The 23,452-nt window shown below is 43.0% G+C and overlaps 1 protein-coding gene across 2 annotated transcripts in view; it reads left to right on the top strand.

The window, feature by feature from the left end:
• The window catches only part of LOC111867292 (disintegrin and metalloproteinase domain-containing protein 10), a 176,239-nt gene that overhangs the window by 135,311 nt on the left and 17,476 nt on the right, over positions 1-23,452 (top strand). Inside the window, exons 4-6 of one of the 2 annotated variants that reach the window (XM_033752622.1) lie at positions 6,395-6,779; positions 6,822-7,201; positions 8,679-8,819. In XM_033752622.1, the coding sequence (XP_033608513.1) occupies positions 6,395-6,779; positions 6,822-7,201; positions 8,679-8,819 (906 nt within the window). Of the gene's footprint in view, positions 1-6,394; positions 7,202-8,678; positions 8,820-23,452 lie in introns of both variants that reach the window. The other variant, XM_023857015.2, reaches the window with a different exon arrangement.

Here is a 23,452-nt window from a genome sequence, read left to right as displayed (position 1 = left end):
CCACATCATTGGTGTTAGTATACGTTTAATTATGTTAATTACTACGCCGCTGATTCCAGTAGTATATTTAGCATTAATCTTTGTTAAGAAGAGCAGTATGCCACTGATGGCAATGAAATTTAAAAACACATAATTCATACTCACTATGCTGACAAACAACGAACATTAAAACATTGCTATGACAGAGAACGCCTCTGTAAGCTTTATTTTCTGCATCATTATCACAGCCTTGTGTTAACATGTCGTGCATGTGACTAATGTACGTCGTACGCGTTGTGTTACCAGTTCGCTGAGTTAGTAGGTTTACATATTTCAATATCTTGAGTTTTCATCTTAAAATCTCACCCTCTCCACGTTATCGACCGCAGTCACGTCTTCAGCAACGCGAAATACACATTACCATGAATGACGCAATCGCCGTGGGATTCAGATACGAGAAATGGTTTGTCGCTTTTTGCATCCTTCCGTGTCGTCCCAGTGTCGGCTTCAGGTGAAGTTTTGAGGCTCAAATGGGAATCATCTCCAGATAACTAGAACTGTCAATGCCCTGTCAGGGACCACCGAGCTTAGAAGTCAGTGGGAAAGTGTCGAAAAGTTGCAGAAATTTCACACTAGATGGATCTGTTTCATTCTTCTCATCGATGGCATTTTTCGTGATTTGTATGTTACAAAATGTGCCAGGGTCTTGAGGTTTGAAGCGAGATCGTTTGGAAGAGAGGTGCATAGAGGCTCTTCCTCTGGCAGAAGTGGAACAAACCCCCCGGGGGAGGAAAGAAGAAGAAGAAGAAAAGGACATTAAAGTATCCGACGAGATGACATCGTGAACAGATTTTAAAAGATTTGTCCATAAAATAATTCTGCAAATAAGCGCTGTTAAAATGTAGACTTTCAAATGCTAATGCTGGAACATGGAAGAAGGTACAGTTGTGTAGTGTGTTACTGTGACTTCAGCAATCTATGTAAAACCTCATAAAAGCTCTAATATGCGTTCAGCTAATGAAATTACGTGTCATTTTGACATGAGCCTTCTACTTGTCCCTGTCCTCAGCCATACCAACACAGTCCAGATTACCACACACGTGCTCCTTGAAGATTCATTTTAATATTGTGACGTATAGACTCTTGCTATGCAACGTCTCGGTAAACACATTCTCGCGGAAACAAACCCGCGCAACAGTTACTAGGCAACGGATCAGTAAACACGCCTCCTTAACAATAGAAGTTGTATTTTATTCGTGGTCCGTGCAGAGTAGTCGCAATCAAATGTTCAGTGGCATAGAGGAGGAGGAGTTGAGTTTCGAGATGCCAGCCTGCCGGGATATGAGCTTGAGAGCAGAGGAACTGAAATGATTCGAGACTGGCAAGAAAGGAATTAGGCTGCGGAAAGAAAACTTAGTATGTGATTTGAAGTGCCAGTGAGACTGTTGCCAGGATGCGACTAGTGAGGCCTGAGAATTCTAGTGCGTGTGTAACGGTGAACTGTAGTGTATGTAGATCAGCGGTAGCGCTGTAATTGCCTGTACTCCCGAGATGAATGTATAAGGGGCCAATAAATCGAAACATCCAATCCGAAACCCGTCTTATAAGTCACGCGCAAACCCCATACACGTGACAATATCATGTTCCCATCTAAGCGCATTTATTCCCTTCAATTCAGGCTTTCCGAATATTTCTTTTTAATTTATATATTTCTAAGGGGCACGCGGTAGCATAATTGGTTGAGGCACTATGATACAAGCCGGTAGATCGCGGGTTCGAGTCCCGATGAGGTGGATATTTTCAATTTACCTAATGCTTCTCGTCGTTTCATGTTTTCCATCTAGTAAGACTTTCCTACTGCTGTTGTTGCTGTTATAATTACATATATTTTCAGTATGTTTGTTTCCTTGTGTAGGATTAAGTTCGATTTCTTTGGGAGGGGGGATATCGAAAGCGAATCTTAAAGAAATAGGTCGTGTGGAAGTAAAATTGATTATTACGAATTATGGTCAGGAATATTGCCGGGCTTTAGTGTTGCTGATTTTTAAACTTCGGGTTCTGGTTCCAGTAATTTTATCAGATATCTCAGCGTAATTTTACGACAGTGTATTACTAACACGCGGAAAACATTGGGTATTTTACATCTTACTACTGTAGCTTGTAAGTGACTATTCTAAGGCATATACTGTCGTCTATGGTTAGAAAACTAGGATCATGGGCTCGAATTTATTTCGTAGCATGACTGTATGCGTTATTTCTGTGTTTTCTTACCCTGTGCCTTGCGACGGGCCGATCGCCTGCCCAAAATGTCCTACCAGCTGTCTACAAATAAGATTTGTAATCCAGAAGAATGTGAGGTCTTGGGTCGCATTGCCTGTTGTACCTCAGGAGGAAGCTTGGAGCGATTGTAATTGGGACTTTGCGAGAAATAAAATCATGACTTCGGGAAACACTGTTGTGTGGTTCTATATGTGCTTCAGATATTTAAATTCCAACTTCACTAAGTCTGGTCCAGTCTGATAGCATTTCAAATGCTATGTAATAGGTGGGTTAGTTTATACTGTTGTATTTTCCTGCTGAAGGTCTATATTGGGAGTTCAAATAACCTTAATCATATTGTATAATACTTCCTGATGATGGTCCCATGATGACCCGAAACATGTAGCGATAAGAAATAAAATTCCATCTGAGAAATATTGACTGACTAAAGACCCATTTTTGTTTTTTGTTATGCTGACGGATAACCTTACTTAACCATAAGTTGGTGTGTATCCTGATACACACTGTGAAAAAAAAAATTGAAGCTGGCCGGTTATGCCGAAACATGTAGTGGCAATGAAGAAAAACGACGAGTGAATAGTAACCGACGTTGCATACTTTTATTTCTTGGCACTACAGCCCCAGTGGGCCTAGGCCTACATCCATGAACTTCTCCGTTCACTTCGGGTTTTCTAGATCATACACATTCTGTAGGACTCCTTGGGCGGGCGATCAGCTCGTCGCAAGGCCTCTACCTGTACACAAACACAGGAAAACGCACACACACAAGCTAAGATGCATGCCCTAAGTGGGATTCGAACCCACGATCCCGGTTTCCAAGCGAGCGAAGACAGTACATGCCTTAGAACGCTCGGCTACCATGACCGGCCGACGTTGCATGTAGACGGCATAAAAGCAAATCACAAAGGCAGGTGGCCTGTTGGCTATATTTATAGCAAGGGAAGTTGTTCACGGCTCTGAACATAGTAACGATTTATAACCTTCTATTGTAGCTATCAGTGCTGCCACTTTTTGAGACGTAGTTGGCACCACTGGTTGCTGAATAATGACCTGCAATTAGAACATCCTGTCGGATTAGAAGAAATTATTTGGACGGCCTTTTTCTCGGCTGGATGAGGAGTGTGGCAGATAATGACTCCGGGAGGGCTGATAACTCGGGACAATTAGGAAAAGTTAATTACTCAGATTTAATGAAATCTTCTTGGAAACATACTTTGTTCGTTAATACTCGTTTGTATGCTCCTTTATGTAATTTTAAACCCAGTACCATCATTTGGGAGAGCAATTTAAATTTTACTGTCCTCTTATCGGTCAATTTAAGACTGACGTTCTCCTGCAGAAAGTCTGCACTACAATTTCAGGTTTGTTTTTGCTCGTAGCTGTTACTTACATTAGCCGTCAATTTATTTGTATCTCCTTTCCTTCTTTCTTCTGCATTTCTTTTGCGTCTCTTGGCTGTCCTACCATATACCACTCTTTCTTCCTTCCTCCCTTTCCTCCAAATCAAAACAACTTCAATTTCGTACCTCCACCTCCTTCCGCGCATTTTCCCCCATATTCCTTTCCCATCTCATGTATATGTTGCGTTCTGTTGATGTTTCTCTCTCGGCAGTATAGATGTGTTCTCCCCGTATCCCACCAAGAGTAAGGTAAGGTAAATTTGTCCCTCTGCTTAACTAATTTAGCACTACGCCATGAAGGCGTATGGGGGTGAATCTATAGATCCATGTGTTTTTATTTGGTTGGACGTGACTGATCAGCTTCACGCTCCGGTGGCCTTACCGTTACCCATTGGGCAGGAGGTTGGATGGGCCCCAGAACTGATATGGACGGCGTGGAGAAGAGAAAAATCTTACCTTTACCGGGACTCGAAACTCCGACCCCTCAGCCGTTCGGTCCGTAGACGGTCGCTATACCGACTGCGCTATGCCATGAACAGAAGATAGTTTTGGTTTTCCTCAATGCTAGGAATAGCAGAAATATATTCTGGTGTCCTCAATCCTAATAAGTGGGGAAGATAATTTAGGTGTTCGCCCGTATCCTAACGACAGTAGGAGATAATTTGGGGTTTGCTCAGTCCTAGCATTTACAGAAGATATTTTGAGTTGTCCACAATTCCAATAACGGCAGAAGACTGTTTAGGTTTTCACCCGTATTCCAACAGGAACACAGATTAGACTGTTTTCGATATTCTAGCAATGATCCCGCTATTATCAAAATCCAGATGCCTTTCTTATGGAGGAAATAATTGGAAATAAGATGACTTGTATTTGAACCCATGCACATAGCAGCAAGATTAACAATTTTCCAGCGATTTTCCTCCAAGAGGACCATCTTTTGTCCTAACCATTTTTTTCCTACGACGCCCCATTTGCGTGGAGCAAGGTGGAACAGACGGACAGACACTATTGACGATTATACGTGCAGATTATCTGCTGTTATTTTTAAGCGTGAATACACCGTGAAAATATTCCCATTCATGTGGCCGATATGACAGGCTAAGGGGATACAACATATTTCAATTAAAACTTAATTCATGTAATTCATCGGAGTATGTTGCTCTTTGTGTACGATGACCTGAGGGAGGAGAAGATGTACTGAGGGGGACTTATGCATTTATTCAGAAATGATTTTTACATAACCAAGCTTAGCATCTCCATTATGTTTATACAAAATTATAAACCCGTTGACTGCCCCTTGCATTATTCAGGTTTGAGGTCTGTTCTATGATGCCCAGTATCTTCACACCTCTTTCCTTTGGGGCGAGTTTTAACACTGTACCACATTCGAGACTTTCAAGGGCTTTTGTCCTCCCCTGGGAATTCGGCGAAATTGTTAACAGCCAGCGATCTTTTCCAGTGTGTTCTCGGCTGATTTACTCCACTGCTTGTCCCTACAAAACTCTTAGAACATATCTATCGAACGGGACCTTATAGGAAATGATGACTCTAGGACTCTGGTAACTATTAATATGCAGCTTGGAGGATTATATGAGCATAGTTCCGTGACGGACAATTTGCTGACACATACGTATTAATTCAATCTTGCCTATGTTTCCATATATATGTGTGAAGATTCGACTCTCTTCTAAGGGAAGAATATACATTGACTGTCTTTAAGAAGATGGTATCGAGGAGATTATTTGAACCTGAGAGGGAGTTAGTAACAGCAGGGGAGAGAAAATTGCATACTGAGGAGTTCCATAAATTTCAAGCCCACATTTTACCAAATGTTATTAAGATGGATGAGTCAAGGGAGATCAGATAGGTGGGGCATGTACTCGTACATGCAGGGGGGTGAGTAATATCAACAGAATTAGAGATCGGGAAACATAAAGGGAAACGATACTTGGAATACCTGAGTGTAAGGGGGACGAAGATATTAAAATGGAGATATCTTGCGAAAAATGTTGTGTGGACTGGAATCATGCTGAGCAAGTGAGGGGAAAACGCAAAGGTTANACCACTTATACACGGTGCCAAATCCCAGAAGACTGCTTTCTTCGTTAATAATCGGGTTCCAAAGAGGGGATAAATTTCTGTACTGGCTGAGCGACTGTTAGCTTCTCAAGTACGGCTATATTCCATGGAGTTGAGTTGGTCACCTAAGAACTTTATACTTACGCGTACGTTAGCACCCACCCGGTATTCCCTGATAAAGTATTTTGCTACAAGCAGTATCACGAATTTCATCTCTTCCTCGCTCAGTTCTCACCTTAATTGGCCGGACACTTTGTATTATATCGTTAAGAGAAAGAGCAAAGTAAAGGGTAAAACTGTCCCTGTGAGAGGCCGTAAAGGCGCATAGGATGATGAGACGTTCCACATTTTCTAGCCAGTCGGCTCACAGATGGCGGTGAGGTTGTCAGCCTTACGAGCCGGCAGCCGTTTAACTCCTGGGAAGATTCCTGGTACTCATTCCTGTTAGAGGCTGAGTCGACCCCAGAGCCATAGTGCGGCTGGAAAGATTAAGTCAATTGAAAAGTCCAAAGACCTCATCGGGAATCGAACCCGCGACCTTCTTGCTTGTAGCCTAGTTCCTCAACCAACTAAGCTACCACGTGCCCCAGTTAAGAGAAGACCCACATATAAGCATACGCAATAAAGAATAAAGGAAGGAATTTCTTCTGTTTCAGACGACGAACTGGCAGAGGTGCGAGGTCTAGTGACAGAAGACGGTCTGTTCGATGGGACTGTCTCGACCCGTCTTGAAGATTTCTACATCGAGCCGGTGAGTCGCTATGTGAATCAAAACACTAGCGCGCCACATTTCCATAGCATCGTGTATCGCTCTTCTGATGTCTACAGTCCACAGCTCGCTCAACCCTGCGCCTCGCAGCTCCTCCACCTGAGTAACAACGCACCGCGTGAAATAGCCGAAGATCTCACGGCGTCAGCTCACTTAAAGGGAACAGATCTTCAGAAGGACGGTACTGAACGTAGTAACGACAACTGGATCAGCTACGTTGATAAAGTGGACGGAAGGTCTAATATATTCACTGATGGTGATAGAACTCGTGGGTCGGGATTGGATCCCGTTAGTCGCTCTCATAGGAAAAGTGGGTCGGGATTGGATCCCGTTAGTCGCTCTCATAGGAAAAATAGGTCGAGAAGATGGTCCAGCGATGAAGTGACGCAACCTACAGACTCCAGCTACCACATCGCGGCTCCTCGCGAATCCAGTCGCCTGGATACCTATTACTACAATCCAAGCGTGTTCTATGATTTGCCGAACGGCAGTATGTCTTCTACTGGTACTCCAGACGAAGTGTCTAGTGTACGGCATGTCCACAAGCGGGCCACCATCGACCCTAAAAAGACGACATGCATGCTGTATCTGCAAGCGGATCACCTGTTCTACCAGAAGTACGGGACAGAGGAAGCCTGCATAGAAGTTATGACGAGGCATGTCCAGCGGGTCAACTCCATTTACAAGGCGACAGGTAAATTGCTCTGATAAAATGTAAAGTACGTAGCTGTGATATCTTGGAATATGAGGTCATGACTTCGACAGTTTCATGAACAGTTAACATTTGTAGAGATAGTTCTGAAGTACTACATTACTTTATAGTTTTAAAAAATGCATCGCCATCTACTGTTTTGTGCTGCCCTTCGCCAGAATATTAACTTGGGATGTCAGCAGAATTTTAAGTGCTCTTGTGGTAACAATTGTATGTCCAACAACTTTCTGTTTATAATATTTTAAAATAAAAATATAACTTTATATGTCGCCTTATATGGGTGTGAAACATGGTCTCTGATAGCAAGGGAATAACACAGAATGAGGCTGTTTGAGAACATAGTGCAGAAGAAAATATTTGGTTCTAAGAGAGGGAAAGGACAGGCAAGTAAAATGAAGGTGTAACTGTACTCAAATAAACCGATCACAGTGGCCACGCGGCCTCGGGAATGAACTGTCTTCGCCGCGCCATAGCTCAAGCGGTTAGTCGCTGGCTTCCCACCGCGGCGGCCCGGGTTCGATCCAGGGTCTGGTCAAGTGGGATTTGTAGTGGACAAAGTGGCTCTGTTGTGGGTTTTCTCCGAGTACTTCGGTTACCCCTGCCAATCTTCATTCCACCAATTGCTCCACAATCACCCTCACCTATCATATGGGGCTGGTACAATAGGCCAGAAGTTTCCGCAGTACAAGGGACTTAGTCCCACCCCACTAGCAATAAAAAAATGAACTGTCTTCGCTCGCTCGAACACTGGGTTCGTGGATTCAATCCCACTCAAGGCATGGGTATCTGTGTGCGTTTACTTTGTCTGTATTGTCCTGTGTATGTAGCTGATCTCCAGTCCAGGTGTCTTAGGTTTGATCAACTGAATTGAAACAAAGCGTTTCAAGGATGCCCTGTGCTCTAAGTGAGGGCAGCAGGAGAGAGAGAAAGAGAGAGAGACTTTTAATTAAGCACCGCGCCATGACGAATGGGGAGTGAATGTGTAGCTCGATGCATGCCTAAATTTAGTATATACGTTAGGAGTCAGTGATCCGTTGCCAGAAATGGTATCTTGGGTTCAATACGGGATCAGCCGAGCATGTTGGTCCAGTGGGAACACACATTTATACCTCTAAACGTTAAGCTCCAGCCTAAGCTGGAGGACAACCCCTTATTGACTCCTCGTGACTACTCATTCAGTATATTCACAACTTTCCTTCATATGTGGTGCCCCCCCCCATTCCTCATTAGGGCGCACCATGCCGAAATGACAGGGGCACTTGTAATGTTATTACAGTTATTTTTAAAAATGTAATATATAATTTTAAGGAACTCTAAATTGCATCAAGACATTGGCGAATGCTCTTGGAGAAAGGAGCTTGCGGATTAGTAATAATATTTGGGAATTGTGGCACATGTTAAGGAACCACGTGTTACAGATCTTTTGTCCTAAAAGTACAGCACAGTGTAATTCTTGCAGACTTCAACCAGGATGGGAAAGCCGACAACATCAGCTTCATGGTGAAACGCATCAAGGTGCACTCCATGGACGCACTCAAAGACAGTAGCTACCGGTTTCCGCTCAACTACGGTGTTGAGAAGTTCCTGGAACTCTTCTCAGGTATGTGGAGAGTCTGCCTTTTGTGCTCTAGTGGCCACAATTTTAATTTATGAATCAAACCCTTCAACCTCTTGGGTTAATCTTACCTCAAAAGTACTCACATGCAATTGATGCTAGAGAACTCGAATTTTTTAGTTCCAAAATGAACAAGAAATATGAAGCTTTAAAAGTGTGGCCATTTCCGCTGCAAACTTAGGCCGCTTTCAGACAAGACACACGGTGGCTGAACAGTGTCCAGCGACTGCAAATACATTAGCGTGAATACTAGCGTTCACACAAGCGGCTCAGTGTCCCACGTCCAAGACACTGTGTCTCAGCTGTGTCTTAACCCTTCAGTGGCCGAGACACTGACTTGTGGTCTGGCCACTCGAAGTGCATTGAGTTGTATGCTTGCGTTCAGACGGGACATACAGAGTCTAGCGGTTTTGATGAAATGGTGGGTAAACATTTTGATATCTCCATCTGAATGACTGAGGGCAACATCAACGTGGAGTTCTGATGCCACTAAGTGTGCGTGTTGTGGCGTTGAGTGGCTGTGTCCCAGACACTAGTCGCAAGCCACCGTGTGTCTTGTCTCTTTTTGGAAATATGTGGTATATTTCTTCTGAATTTGTGTTAATTATAAACTTCATGGTTGTGTAATGGAAGTCAACAACTGACGTCAAACAGCATGTTTATACTTCATTGTCGGCCTGACTTCATTAACAGAATTTGTGTTAAAAGTTTTGTTGGAAGAAGGCTGTATTGCAGCGGATGATTTGCATGTACTTAAGCCCTACATTTCTGATTCCACTCTTTTTTTTTATTGGTAGTGGGGTGGGACTAAGTCCCTTGTACTGCGGCCACTTCTGGCCTATTGTACCAGCCCCAGATGATAGGTGAGGGTGATTGTGGAGCAATTGGTGGAATGAAGATTGGCAGGGGAAACTGAAGTACTCGGAGGAAACCTGCCCCAGCGCCACTTTGTCCACCACAAATCCCATTTGACCAGACCCGGGATCGACCCCGGGCCGCCGCGGTGGGAAGCCAGCGACTAACCGCTTGAGCTATGGCGCGGCCTACATTGCTCAATCCACTCTTAGTAATTGATGGTCTTATTCCATAAAATAGCGTCATGTGACAAAAAACATTCATATCCCAAGGTGTTCGTCTTGTGCATAGCTAGAAACCTGGTCTCAACAGTGTCTAAACGCGTAATCTGATGGTCGCGGTTGTTACATTTTTATCAATTTTACGGTTATCGAATGAATTTATTGAGAATCAGGAATACCGCGTTACGATTCATATACGTTTCATGAATATGGAGCCGGGATAGTTCAAGGCTAGGGGCTAGACAGGAGGGATTCTAATCTTGGCAAAAGCATGGGATTTACTAGCTCATATATAGGAGTACATAGACCCCGCCTTATGCGAACTCAGGTCCCACTAGCCCTGTGAGTAGCGCTTGTTACGAGCTGCTTCCAAGGGTTACTTCGCAAGTAGACAGCACTAGTTAGCCATGGCAGGTAACCTGTCTCATAGAAGACACAAACCACTGAACAGAAACACTGGCCCTCCAAGACAAGTTGAATTTTGTAACAGGCAGGTAACCTGGTCAAGTAAAAAAGAGTTACACGTAATCATAAAGATGAGAACGGAACAGGCTAACAAGCTCAGCCCTGCGGGTGATGATAACGGAGATGATCTGCTTAAATAAATTTTTTAGGAGGTGTATGTTCAGGTAAATGCTTGTACCAGCCTTCTCCATCAGAAGAAATTTATTTTTATGCTGTATGCAAGTAACGTCCAGGGTCAGTCGTGTAGAAGAATGTATGTACAATGTCTTTGCGTCGAGTTTTAACCTACTTTCCTCATTTTGAACAAACGACTCGTCCAACAGTTCTTCAATTGTTGCGTGTGCATTCATTGCCACCGTGACTTTTCTACCGAGCCGTTGCCTAGCAACGTTAGGAGGATACACATACAGACACACAGACTGATGGGAGGGATTTATAAAGTACGCCGTTGGGTTGCGCTCTGGTGCTGCAATATACGTGCCAAGTTTCTTAAAGACTGGTTCATGCATTCAAAAAATGACTGGCCGAGCGATTCACAGACACGGAGTCACACAGACCGCATGGTGACCTCAAGCCTACTTTCATTCTTTAAAATAAGGAAATTGGGCTTATATTATGTCCTTGCTCCCTGTGTTTGTGTATTTCACCTATGAATTTTGAATGCTTGAATCAATCTTCATGAAACTTGATGCGTATATCATAGCACCTGAGCCCATTTCAATGGCGTGTTTAATAAATTCCTCCCATCAGTCTGTGTGTCTGTATGTATTCCTCCCGATTATTGCTAGAGAACGGATAGAAAAACGCGTTCTTTCTGCCAAGAATACGCGCAACAATAGAAGGATTCTCGGATGCGTCGTTTTCTATGCGGTCCATGCTGTAATCTGTGGGTCTCTCTGTGTATCCCAAATTTTAGTACATGTGTCGCCGAAGCGGTGTTCTGAAGACTCCCAGAGCCGTCTGACAGTAAAATATGATCACGAGTTCCGTCACTATGCTGGCGAGGGCCAGCAGCAATTTACTGGATAGGACTGTGTATCTACCTATCCTTTCTAGTCAATGGCTCGGTAAACACATTCCACTGGCAACGAATAATTGTTGGAGGTGATGTTTTCTATACGGTCCACGTCGTGTCAAAGACAAGTAGTTGATTAATGTTTGCCAGAACTTCTCATTTTCTTTATCACTGCATTCAGACTGTCTCTGGGGCTATCCAACCCCCTATCCAGTAGGTTACAGGGCCTTTGTTCCCGGAATAAAGTTGTCGGAGCGTGAGGCTGACCACTTACCTCCATTTAATGCCGAGGTTGTGAATGCGTGGGTATATACCTCCATTCGCCTATAGAGCTTGATGACTTTGTGCTTATTTAAGCACAGGGACAGTGTTACATTTACTAGCTTTTACGTTTCTTCAGTATTCTGCATAGCAGGGCTAACGGACGAAAATAATAAACATACATATTGGTGTATGCAGCGTTGCAGGTTCTGACGAAATATCACTGCACATGATCCCCACATTAAATGTACTTAATATGTATTGCATTTAAGAAATGACTGCTACCAGACCTAGCCATAACATTCATAACAAATTTCGTTAACAGCCTTTGATATAAAAGAGAAATATTAATCCGCGCGCATGCGCACCATTGTATCCGTCTTGTCTTTTACTGCAACGGATACAGAGAAGCAATATAAGGATTAACATGTCTGTATGCCTCCCTTCAAGTTGTGTTAACTTAGAGTAAGGATTATCGGGTGTCTGCATAGTGACAGGGCAGTAGCGTCCCTTCGCAATATGAACCCTGTTTTGTTGAGGCAGCTCTGCAGCACGCAATTGTTTCTTGTTAAAACAGGAGCTGCCAGACGACAGCGCTTGCCTTGTTTAGCATAATCCACTGTTTTGATACAATTCCTCTCGCAAAACTGCCTCGTAAGTTCGCTTATTAAAGCGCGTGCCTTGCATTTACTTCCAAGAACTTGATGAATTTACTGTGCATTTAACGCCTACATTCTGACCCCGACTACTTTTCATAGTGGATATTACAGCGTGCCAATGAAAATGTTCATAAACTCTGGCGTTATATGTTGACATACGTGACCGATCCTGGTTTCCACCTTATACTATAGAAATTAATGTAATTTTGCCAGTTGATTAAATGCTTCCCACTTGAATTGTGTCTTGTTGGGTGGGTTCGGATATTTACATAGGTTATGCCGAGTTGCCTATAATCAACACCAATGCGATGTCACTGATATCGCTGTGTACTCCACTGTGGAATACTACTTTCATCGTTCAGGTAAAAAGGTAAAGGCCGGTCACGGTAGCCGAGCGGTCTAAGGCATGTACTGTCTTCGCTCGCTTGGAAACCAGGATCGTGGGTTCGAATCCCACTCAGGGCATGGATGTTAATTTGTGTGTGTGCGTTTTTCTGTGTTTGTGTACACGTAGAGGCCTTGCGACGAGCTGATCACCCGCCCAAGGAGTCCTACCGAATGTGTAAGATCTAGAAAAACCGAAGTGAACGGAGGTAGGCCTAGGTCCACTGGGGCTGTAGTGCCAAGGAAAAAGAAAAGGTAAAGATATCCCTGTAACAGGCCGTGGAGGCCCATAGGATTGTGAGACGTCGAGGCTCCCACGTTTTCTAGACAATCGGCTCACAGTTTTTTTTATTATGCTTCTTTACAATCTACATCATTACAGAGTAATAAGTGAATGTGTTGTAGGTGGTTAGCTTGCAAGTGAAATATCCAATATTTCTCCTACGGCTCACAGATGACGGTGAGGTTGTCAGCCTTACGCGCCGGCCACCATTTACCTCCAGAAAGATTTCTTGTACTCTGGTACTCATTTCTGTTAGAGACTGAGTCGACCCCAGGGACATAATGCGGCTGGAAGGATTAAGTTAGTTGAAAAATCCATTGACCTCGTCGTGAATCGAACCTCGACCTTTCGGCTTGAAGCAAATACTACGCTACCGCGTGTTCAGGTTCTGAAATTGTATGTTACAAATATATTTTCAGTGCAAATCCTTGATTTCCGTTTGCCTTCGTTTAATTTGTGGATCATCTACACTTCGTGCTCAAGGAATCAAATGGAAATAATCATGTTTAGAGCATAGATATGAGCGTTTCCAAATCAAAATATGCTTGGGCCTACCTATTTATTCATATTTTCATGTGTAGGAGTGACTGTAGACGCGAATTTGGATTGGCAGATCGATTTATTGGATATTCACATGGCGTAAGTACAAATAATTATAGCACCCTAGAGATTACTGTAACTGTAACACAAAAACGTCTTCAAATCACACGTTAAGTCTTCGCAGGCTGACTTCTTATACTCTTTTTCAACAAATCTCTTAAAATTTCTGAACTCTAATTCTCTTTTGAATTCTCTTGACCTCGCAACTCCTAGTTCCAATTCACTCTGTACTTACAGCTCACAGCTCTCGTTATATAGCCGCGGCACGGACCACATAGAAAACCTCTTCTATTATTGTAGAGACGTGTTACCACGCAATTGCCTAGCAACCAGTCTCGGCGCTACTTAGTTCTTCTATTGTTGCTTGCGTATTCGTTGCCGCAAGAATGTGATTAGCGACCCATCAACTACCAATTGACCATATTCAGTCGCAATACTATTTAATGATGCCGTGTCTATAACTCAGTGAATAAACGGACAAATATGAAACAAATTGATCATCGCCGTCTAGTGGGTACCCCTTCGTCTTCGACTTTGACAAATCTCTGGTTCGAAACTCGACCCGGTAGTCGAATATTTTGGCTGATGTTTCACATAACCTCTCAGGACAATAATCTTGATAATACGGTGACGTGTTGGAGTGATTCTATGCAGGTCATGGATTGGTAATCGGATTTATTGGACACATTTACGACTTGAGACTACGCTTTACGGATCACTGTCACACAAAGACTAATGTTATCAGTCACGGTCTTCACTGCTCTGCTTGGTAACGTCTTCCAAAAATGGAATTTCCCCTGATTTCGGGCTCACGTCCTCGCAGTCTGGCGTCTATCTCACACCAACTTCCTACTTCTCCAACTGCCGTCTCAGGTCTGTTTCGTAGAGAGTCAGAGTCAGAGTTGCTTCACGACTGGCGGTTCACCGCCAATTAGTTCGTCTTGGCGACAAGCCCCATGAGAATCACGATCAGCAATTGTTCTTTTTTTCAACTGAACACTTGAGGTCATAGTCCATATACAAGTATAACATCCTCTCTAACGAGAGGATGGGTCTGTCGTTTACAATGGCTGCTGGTCCTCGCCAGCGCAGTCATTCCCAGGTCCGTGTCCCGCGGGACTCATGACCACATTTTACTGTCTCAGATTTTAGACTCCTCCAACATGGAGGGCGAGGTCCACGTATTTATATCTCCCAGAAAGAGGGTGCCTTTGGTTGCTGGTGTTGCGTGCCCCGACGCAGTGCAGCTACGTAGGTCTGCTCTGGTGAGGTGAACTTATAGAATAACCTCCTCTCAGAGAGTCCCCTGAGAATTCGCTATGCTCTTCTCCTTTGCAGTTCTCCTTTTGTGTGGCTGCAACCTCGGTATGACGCTGGATGAGGTTTATCTCCTTCTACTGGGGTGCAATTGCAACAGCTCGGCGTAGATTCGGGGCATTCCCTGTACAGGCGGCCACCACCGCACCACAGACATCGAGGGGGTTGTTTTGCAGTTGGTCCAGACATGGCCAAAATTTTGGCAGCTGTTGCACGGTGTAAGGGCAGTCTGAGCTCTGTAAAACTCTGCGTTCATAACAATATGGTTAAGGCTCTGTAGCTTGAATATCTCTTGAGATATTACGTTTCTTGTTAAGGTAACAAGGAATAGCGGGAGGGTTTACACGCAGGTCTGTCAGTTTGGTGCTCTTCGATTGGTCATCAAATACCTCCCGTTGATGACATAGCCTAAGTTCTCATGGCTGTTGGAAATAATTTCCGCTGGCGTATCTGGGGGAAGGTGGTGGGTTACTGCTTTGATAGGCTTTTCAGAATTTGGAGAGAAGGTAAAATACTTTAGATTATTTTTCTCCAGGTAGGATTTCATGGCTGAATAGTCCATCATTTCTTTTGTTATGATACGGGTTCCATTTCGTGTGTTTTGGAACTCGTACTCTCCTTTGGTGTGTTTTCTGAGGTCACTTCGATGTCGAATTAGGTTTTTGGTAGAAGTTATCGCTGTTGGTGGCGACCTACCTGATTTTCTGGGAACCTCCTGCTTCGGTAACCTCCGTGTCCATGCCATTAGTTGTGAGGGGTGAGAAGAATTTGCGAGTTAACACTGCTTGACAGCTTGATAGCTGTGGATATTGGGACTGATTTGGTCTACTTCTTAGCTCTCTCTGGGGTCTCATTAGATCTTGCGTCCCTTTACTTCCTGGGACACTTTGTCCTTCCTGTGCACCCACCTGCAGGACGTCCTGCAGTTCTTTCAGTGTTACCGTGTACATGGCTGAAAAGCGGCCTCCGATCTAAAAGCTTGCACAATTTTGCTCTGTTCTCCTCCGCACTATTCACAACAGTTATCGACTGAGAGCTTTCCCCCACTCTAGCCGGTTTGCATATGGCAAGGATTTCAGTGTCACTGAGCAATTTATATATCTGTTGTATTACAGAAGCTGCTTCTGGGTGCTTGTCCGTTATGTCGTGGCATTCAGATTTCAGCGATGGTAGCTTCTGTCTCCAGTATTTTCGGAATCCTTGTTCTCGGACGTCCGCCATCTTGCTTTACACAAAAATTCACCACTTGTTTGTTGTTTCGCACAACACTGCGCAGAACCGCGGCTGGGCGGCAAATTTCACTGATACTACGTTCGCCAAATGGGAGTTGGCCGTGAACACACTACGTAAAGCGGAATCCGTATAAACCATCCTGTCCAATAGACGTTTCCTTCAAGTCAGTAAATCCAGTCAAGACTGGTGTAGCTGAATTATCTTGAAGAGAGTTTAGTTTCTGCAGTCTCAATATGAAACCTATTTTGTAGTACACACAACAGATAGCCAATTGCTTTGGTTGCTCGTCTGTCTCTCGTTAAGCGCTAAGTCGCTTTGTCTCTCATTCCGCTTCCAGCATATCTGTTGTTGGATGAATTCTCTATCCGCACGGACCGCACGGAAAACACCGTTCCTCTGTTACGTGTGTAATCGTTGTTACGCTGATGAGTTTAACTATGCCATAACGGCTCTCTTCAGTTATAATGTGACAGTATTTTTAAAATAGGCCATGGCTGCTTCCTTCCAAATCCTTTTGAATTCATAATTCACAAATCACCCTTTCGTTCGATGCTGCACATTCCATGGAATTTAAAGAACGTCGTTAATTAATCGGAAAATCGTATAAGCTGACAGGGTGATTAGTCCGGATACTGAGGAAGGAAGTTGTAATGGCCTATTTTAAGATAATACCCCAAGATTGGCCTGGAAAATGTGAAGAAGGTCACCAAAAACGTAAAATGTGACAACGTACATTCTTAACCAAATGTGCCTATTCCTTGAATTCTGTCCAAGAAATAGCTCTAAGGCCCCAACGTCAAGACGAACGAAAGATATGTAAATACTTTTCTGCTGGCCAGTTACAACAGATTGAGGCTTTGTTATGACAATTTTTCTGTTCCCAGAAACAAATATATTCCCCTGCCCATACCTAGAATTCCTGTAATGACATTTGAATTGGATGTTCATATTTGCAGTGGCTGCCCACATGCCTCCCACTTCCTGCCAATCACCTGCACGTGAATTTGGCTACATCAGGCCTAGTTCTCATTTTATTCGTCCATGAAGAACTGTGATTCCCTAGGGGTATGAAATAACAAAATCTTCTGTGAGAAAATCTAAATGCAAATTTCAGTGATCGACCGTATCACCGCGATTCTTCTAGATCGCTTTATTTCCCGCTGCGTAACAACAAAGCATAGCGAACGTAGCACATAGTATATTTCAGGGGTTAAACAAAATGGCTGTACCTACAGGTGTAAGTTTGTTGTTAAGATTTTGCTCACGGCAGTGCGTTAGTATCTGACATCTTCCTCGTGTCTCTTATTCTCGATGTCTAACAACCGTTTTCTCAGTTAACGAGCTTTACAACCTCGGCTCTTAACTGGCGCCTTCACTGCTTAGAGGAAAGGAATTTGATGTATTTTTGTTTCCCATTCGAAAGAACGTGCAATATAAATATAGGCGTTTGGAGTCGATTTTGTGGGAGATTTTTGTTCCGTTTTTTGTTTGACGGAGAATTCCAAGATACAGCCTCAAAACAAGCTGTCTATCTGTCCGTCCATCCATCCATCTATGACGCTACAGCCCTTTGGTGGACCTTGACCACTTTCAGTTTCTTGATTTTTTACACAGACGGTAAGACTTTCGAACGGGGGATCAGCCCGTCCTGTACACACAGGACAACACAAGCACAGAATAAACGCATATAGACATCAATGCCTTGAGTGGAATTCGAACCCACAATTCTAGTGTTTGAGCGAGCGAAGACAGTTCATGCCTTAGACTGTGACTCTGCAGACGCAGTCGCACTGCCACTAGGCTCAGTACTCAACCAGTGATAGTTTGTGTTCGCATGCTGAAGTAATTCCTCAAGTATCTGTCCAATTCACTTTGGAATCTTTTACTTGGCCATCCATTTAAAAAATCCTAAAGATTATAATACACAGAACTATAAGTTTGATTGATTAAAATTGGCATGAGGGAAGGACATAGATTTAGGATATTTCAGGACAGGGTTTTGAGAAGAAAATTCGATCATAAAGATTTAGAAGTACATGCGTACAAGGAAGGCTTGGAGTGAAGCGAATGTCTTGAAGATGAACGAAACACGACATACAGAAAATACAAGGAATTCGCCCACATGTCTCTGCTGGACCATCCGATCCGTGAACCCAGCTTGGACATCTCTCCTATCTGGACCCCTGTCATCACGGCAGAAGATAAAATTGAGTGAGAAATCTTGTTTTTCTTGCGTCTCCAGTGATGATTTCTATCTTGATAGTTATTTTATACAGGCCTCATATGTGTAGAGTGATTTAATATTTTAATATTTTCCCTTAGCTCTCCCAGATGGTTTATGTTGTGCTTGGCTTGTAATCCGTATCTTGTGTTGGTGCTGGTGTCCAGGGATAGGGGCTAGCTCTATCTACTGGACCCAACTGAATAAATTTTACCTGAAGACGGAGACAGAATCCAGTCTCCGAAACGCTGTGTTTTGAAATACAAATAGGACAATGGATGGTGTCCAGAAACAATATTTGATTATAAATGGAGAAATTAACAGGGTGTTAAGAAATTTTCGTAATTAGGAACTTCGTAGTTTGTATTCGTCACCACAAAATAGTAAGTTTATCAAATCTGGTCGAATGAGACTTGCAAGGCATGTAGTACGCATGCGAATGACGGGAAATGGATATAACATTTTAGTTGGAAGACGTAAAAGAAAGAGTTCAATTGGGAGATATAGGCATAGATGGAGGGATGGTAGTACAATTGATGGTAAACAGTTTATGGGAATGTGGAGTGTGTTCAGCTGGTTCAGTGTAGGATTCAGTGGCGATCTGCTGTGAACGGTGATGAGTTTTCAGGTTCCAAAATGTGGGGATTTATTTTTCAGCTGAGGATTACCGTCTTCTCGGGAAGGTCTCTGCTCTGTGAAGTTTGCGGGTAGGTTGCTTAGCTAGAGAGCCTTTTACTTCGATAGTCAAGACTGAAATGTTTGAAGTTGCGAGCAATATTGAGGCACGTAGAAGGACGTTAAAATAACGCGGATTCAGAAACTATTAGTTAGTCAATATTGATGTCGGGTGGAAGATCTTAAAATTTACTTCCATGCCTTATTACACTTCATTATCATTGATCAAATATGGCGAAATGATTTACTGCTTCATTCAACCACTTACCCATAATTCACCGTTATTAATCTGTGGCAGAGAAGACAGGTTAATTTAATGGTTTTCAAACCGCGTTATACGGACCAGTGACCTATCTAATGCTTAAAGTGTATTGACAGTTCTCATTATACTTAGTTTGTTCCACATCATGTGACGTTACGTAACGTTACTCTGGCTAGACTCCACCATAACGTGAAGGGGAATACACGATTTGCAGGTAAGAACTCCTTGTATTAATAATTTCATCATTATTTGCGGTGAATGTTAGCTTCGCGCTCCGTTCCTTGTGCTCCCAGAAGAAGATTTCAGTGTCTTAAGTAGGAGGTCAGTCCACAGAGTCGGTGTGAATACGATGACATTGTTATCACTTCTGGAAATCTAACCCAGGGCTCCTTTCCCGCAAGTAATCACTTTCCTGGCTGTGCTTATCCTGCTGTAATTATTCTGCTAAAATTAGAGAGATAAAGTTTATGAAATTCCTTTCATTTCAGATTAATTGATCACACCAGTGTCTTGAGAACTGCCCCTGATGAATTAAGGAAATAAAATTTGGGTCCTGCTAATTCGATGCAGCAGCGTAGGCAGGTCTAGAAATTTCTTTCCTTTTGTATATCCCGAGGCTTCTTGCTCGCAAGAGCCTTTCACCGAATCATATTCTCAGCTAGATGAATCCAATCCACAGCTACAAGTCCTGTTTTGTTAATATTAATTTCAATACATTCCTATGTACGCCTCATCTCCCAAGTGATCTCTTCCATTCGGGCTTCGTGCGCATGCTTATTCCACGTCCCTCATTCAGTATACATGTTCCGTCCATCTCACCCTCCTTTATTTGGTCCCTTAAATAATGTTTCGCGAAGAATAGTAATTATGAATCCCAGCACGACAGGACTTCCTTCACTCTCCTGTTAGTTGCTCTCGCCTGGTCACAATATTCATCTCATTATCAATAATATTACGATATTTCTTCCAATAGAATGGGATACCATGTTTCATACCCAGACAGAACAATAAATAAAATTATTTTTTTTGTTTATTAATCATTTTCTGTTTGAGATGGGAAGATGCAAAATTCTTAACTGAATGGTAGTCACAGGTTTAGTTTCGTGGCACCTGGTGCCCATAGAAGAAATGCGTAATCCTCTACCAGAGCACATTATCTCTCTCTCTCTCTCTCTCTGGTGTGCAATGAGACAACTGGAATAAAACGGATAGCATTGAAAATAAAAGTGAACTGCAGGGAAATGACAACACCTTTTGATCATTTAAATTTTAAATGGAGTGTACCCTTACTCCACTGTCCTGTCGTCATGCCTACAGACATTCTGACATGCATAATTCATACTTGTGCCGCAAGGGGGCAGCTTCTGCATGCGCGAACTAATGAGTGGGAGGTGAGTGGCACGGGGGACACAGAAACGAGAGGGAAACAGTAAGCGAAAAGAGGATGGGAGGAAGTGTTCAGAGGAAGAAAAACATGTCATGAAAAAAGTAAGTGGGCAGAAGGTGGGAGAAAAAGTCTGAAGAATATTTGACCGGAAGGAGAGTAAGTGACTAGAGGTATAGGTTTGAGGAAGCAGAGGAAGGAAAGAAATGCAAAAAAAAAAAAAAAAAAGGCCGAGGAAATAATATGAAATGGAAAGATGGTGAAGTCAATGTGCCCATGAATGTCTTACGGTAACTGATCAGAAGAAGAGGAATTTCAGTTGGAATACAGCAAGTGAACAGAAGCCGAAGGGAACATGGGAGAGTGTTCACGGGAAGCTAGGTCAGTGATAAACAGTCATAAGAATAACATGGTGGAAGAGGCTATTGAAGAGAAGATGGCCAGTAAAAGAGTAAGTACAAATATTGTGTTTCTGGACATTATCCATCATCCTGTCTTTATCTAAGACACCGTTCTGTTTATATTACAAAACAAAGTTTAAGAGACTGGACTGTCTCCTACTTCAGGTAAAACCTACTCAGTTGGGCCCAATCGATAGAGCTAGTCCCTACTGTCTCCAGAGTAAGGAAAATACCACCCGAAGACGGAGAAAGTTAACAGAGTATAGGAGACAGAGGCCATAGAGACGAGAATAGGAATGACGAAAGAAAACAAAGGAAGTAAGCAAGCGTAACAAGGAATATGATATTAAAGGGAGCAAGTGATTAGTCACTAGGGCAGGGCATGGCAGTGAGAGCATCAAAGGCCGGCAATGAAGGGCTATAGCAGTAACTGAACAGAAGCTGGACAATGCTGACCGAGCATGGGGATGTGTTATTAAGGGACGCAAATGAACGGAGCAACAAATGTTTCAAAAGAAGGTGTGTATGTGTCGTGTCGTGTATTCGACACCGGTCTTAGGATCCCTATGCAAAATACAGACCGATTTATTTTGTTGTAAAAGTAAGTAAAAAATAAAGCTATCCCTGTAACAGGCCGTGAAGGCCCATAGGGTTGTGAAACGTTGAGGGTCCCACATTATCTAGACAATCGGCTTAAAGATGGCGGTAAGGTTGTCGGCTTTACGCTCCGACCGCGCTTTACTCCCCAGGAAAATTATTTAATTAATTCCTGGTACTCATTTCTGTTAGAGGCTGAGTCAACCCCAGGGCCATAGTGCGGTCCGGAGGATTAGGTAAATTGAAAACATTCCAATAACCTCATCGGGACTTGAACCCGCGACCTAATTAAATTAATTGCTAAACAGAAAAAAAAGCTGCGTAAATATATTTTGAAGACAACTGAACTGTCTTTCAAAAATCCGAGAAGTCATAGCTTTCAGTCTTCATTTTAGCTCTTGTGACGTCCAATTCATTGCTGTTAAAAGAGGGGTATAGAGATTTTCGGGAAATTCTACTTGACAGATAAACGATATCTGTCATAACTAGTTTGTGCAGTTCGAAACTTGTTAGAAGGAGCAGGCAGAGCAAGAAGTGGAGGTGTATTAATATGTGACAAATATTTCATCCGCTTGGCGTCAAAATTCAAGTTTTGGGGAAGTCAGTAGAATTGTTGTGATGAATTGCGGGGCAGATTTATTAGTCTGCCGCAACTGAGCTCACTTATCGGCTAACCATCAGAATCCAAATCTCATATTTCGAAAATAATGGGAAGGAAGGCCCGAAGTATTGTATTTTCTGTGCTTGCCGAAACAAAATTTAAGGCAGTTTTTGCCAATCACATCAGTCGCCAATCATCATTTCACCAAGGAACTTTATGAAATTTCACCATTTTCAAATAATAATAATAATTACTACAATAATAATAATAATAATAAACATAACAGAAATGTTGTTGCATAGACTGGACGAAAAAGCATAAAGTCATATGTGCGAACTGAGTGGCTCTACAGAGGCGGCCAGCAGATATTTCAGAATATGTTTGAACTCAGTTATCCGAGGTATTTACTATTCCTTGGCATATTGCGCCAGTATTTGCATGCCTTCACTTTGGACACAGAAAACATAGTAAGCGTGACAGAGTTGCCACTGAGTGTAGCCGTTGCAATGTTTAGCACACTCTGAGAGTACTTCTCTGGGCCTGGTATGTTTTATACACGGTGTCTTTTAAGCGATAATCCAGTGTTAGTAACGTTAATTACATCATATATTATAGGGCTAGGGCCATTTAGGTGAAACGTCCCTGTTTTTTCTTTTTTATTACTTGGTGGGATGGGACTGAGTCCACTTGGTACTGCGGCCACTTCTGGCCTATTGTACCAGCCTCAGATAGTAGGTGAGGGTGATTATGGAGCAATTGTTGGAATTAAGATTGGCAGGGGAAACCGAAGTACTCGGAAAAAAACCCCGCCCCAGCGCCACTTTGTCAACCACAAATCCCACTTGACCAGACCCGGGATCGAACCCGGGCCGCCGCGGTGGGAAGCCAGCGACTAACTGCTTGAGCTATGGCACGGCCCTGTAACGTCCTTAACATTAGGTTCTGTTTTAAAAACCATCCAGTAAATATTCTCATAAGCTCACTGGTAGGCATCAGCAGACGTCAATAGAAGTGATTAAGGTAGAATAGTATCGAAAGCGAATCAGATAACGTGCACAGAAAGCAGAACAAGGTTGTGTCTCTGAATAAATAAAATGGATGAATAAATGAAGAATACAATACACAGTACCCCACAGGAGGACTGTGGTGATAGAAACAGCTTTGGTTCATGTATCTTGTTAACA

Source organism: Cryptotermes secundus, unplaced genomic scaffold (genome assembly GCF_002891405.2).
Source record: "Cryptotermes secundus unplaced genomic scaffold, Csec_1.0 scaffold1475, whole genome shotgun sequence".
NCBI classification, from domain to species: Eukaryota; Metazoa; Arthropoda; class Insecta; order Blattodea; family Kalotermitidae; genus Cryptotermes; species Cryptotermes secundus.
Note: the sequence above shows the minus strand (reverse complement) of the source record. Positions and strands in the feature narration are given on the sequence as shown.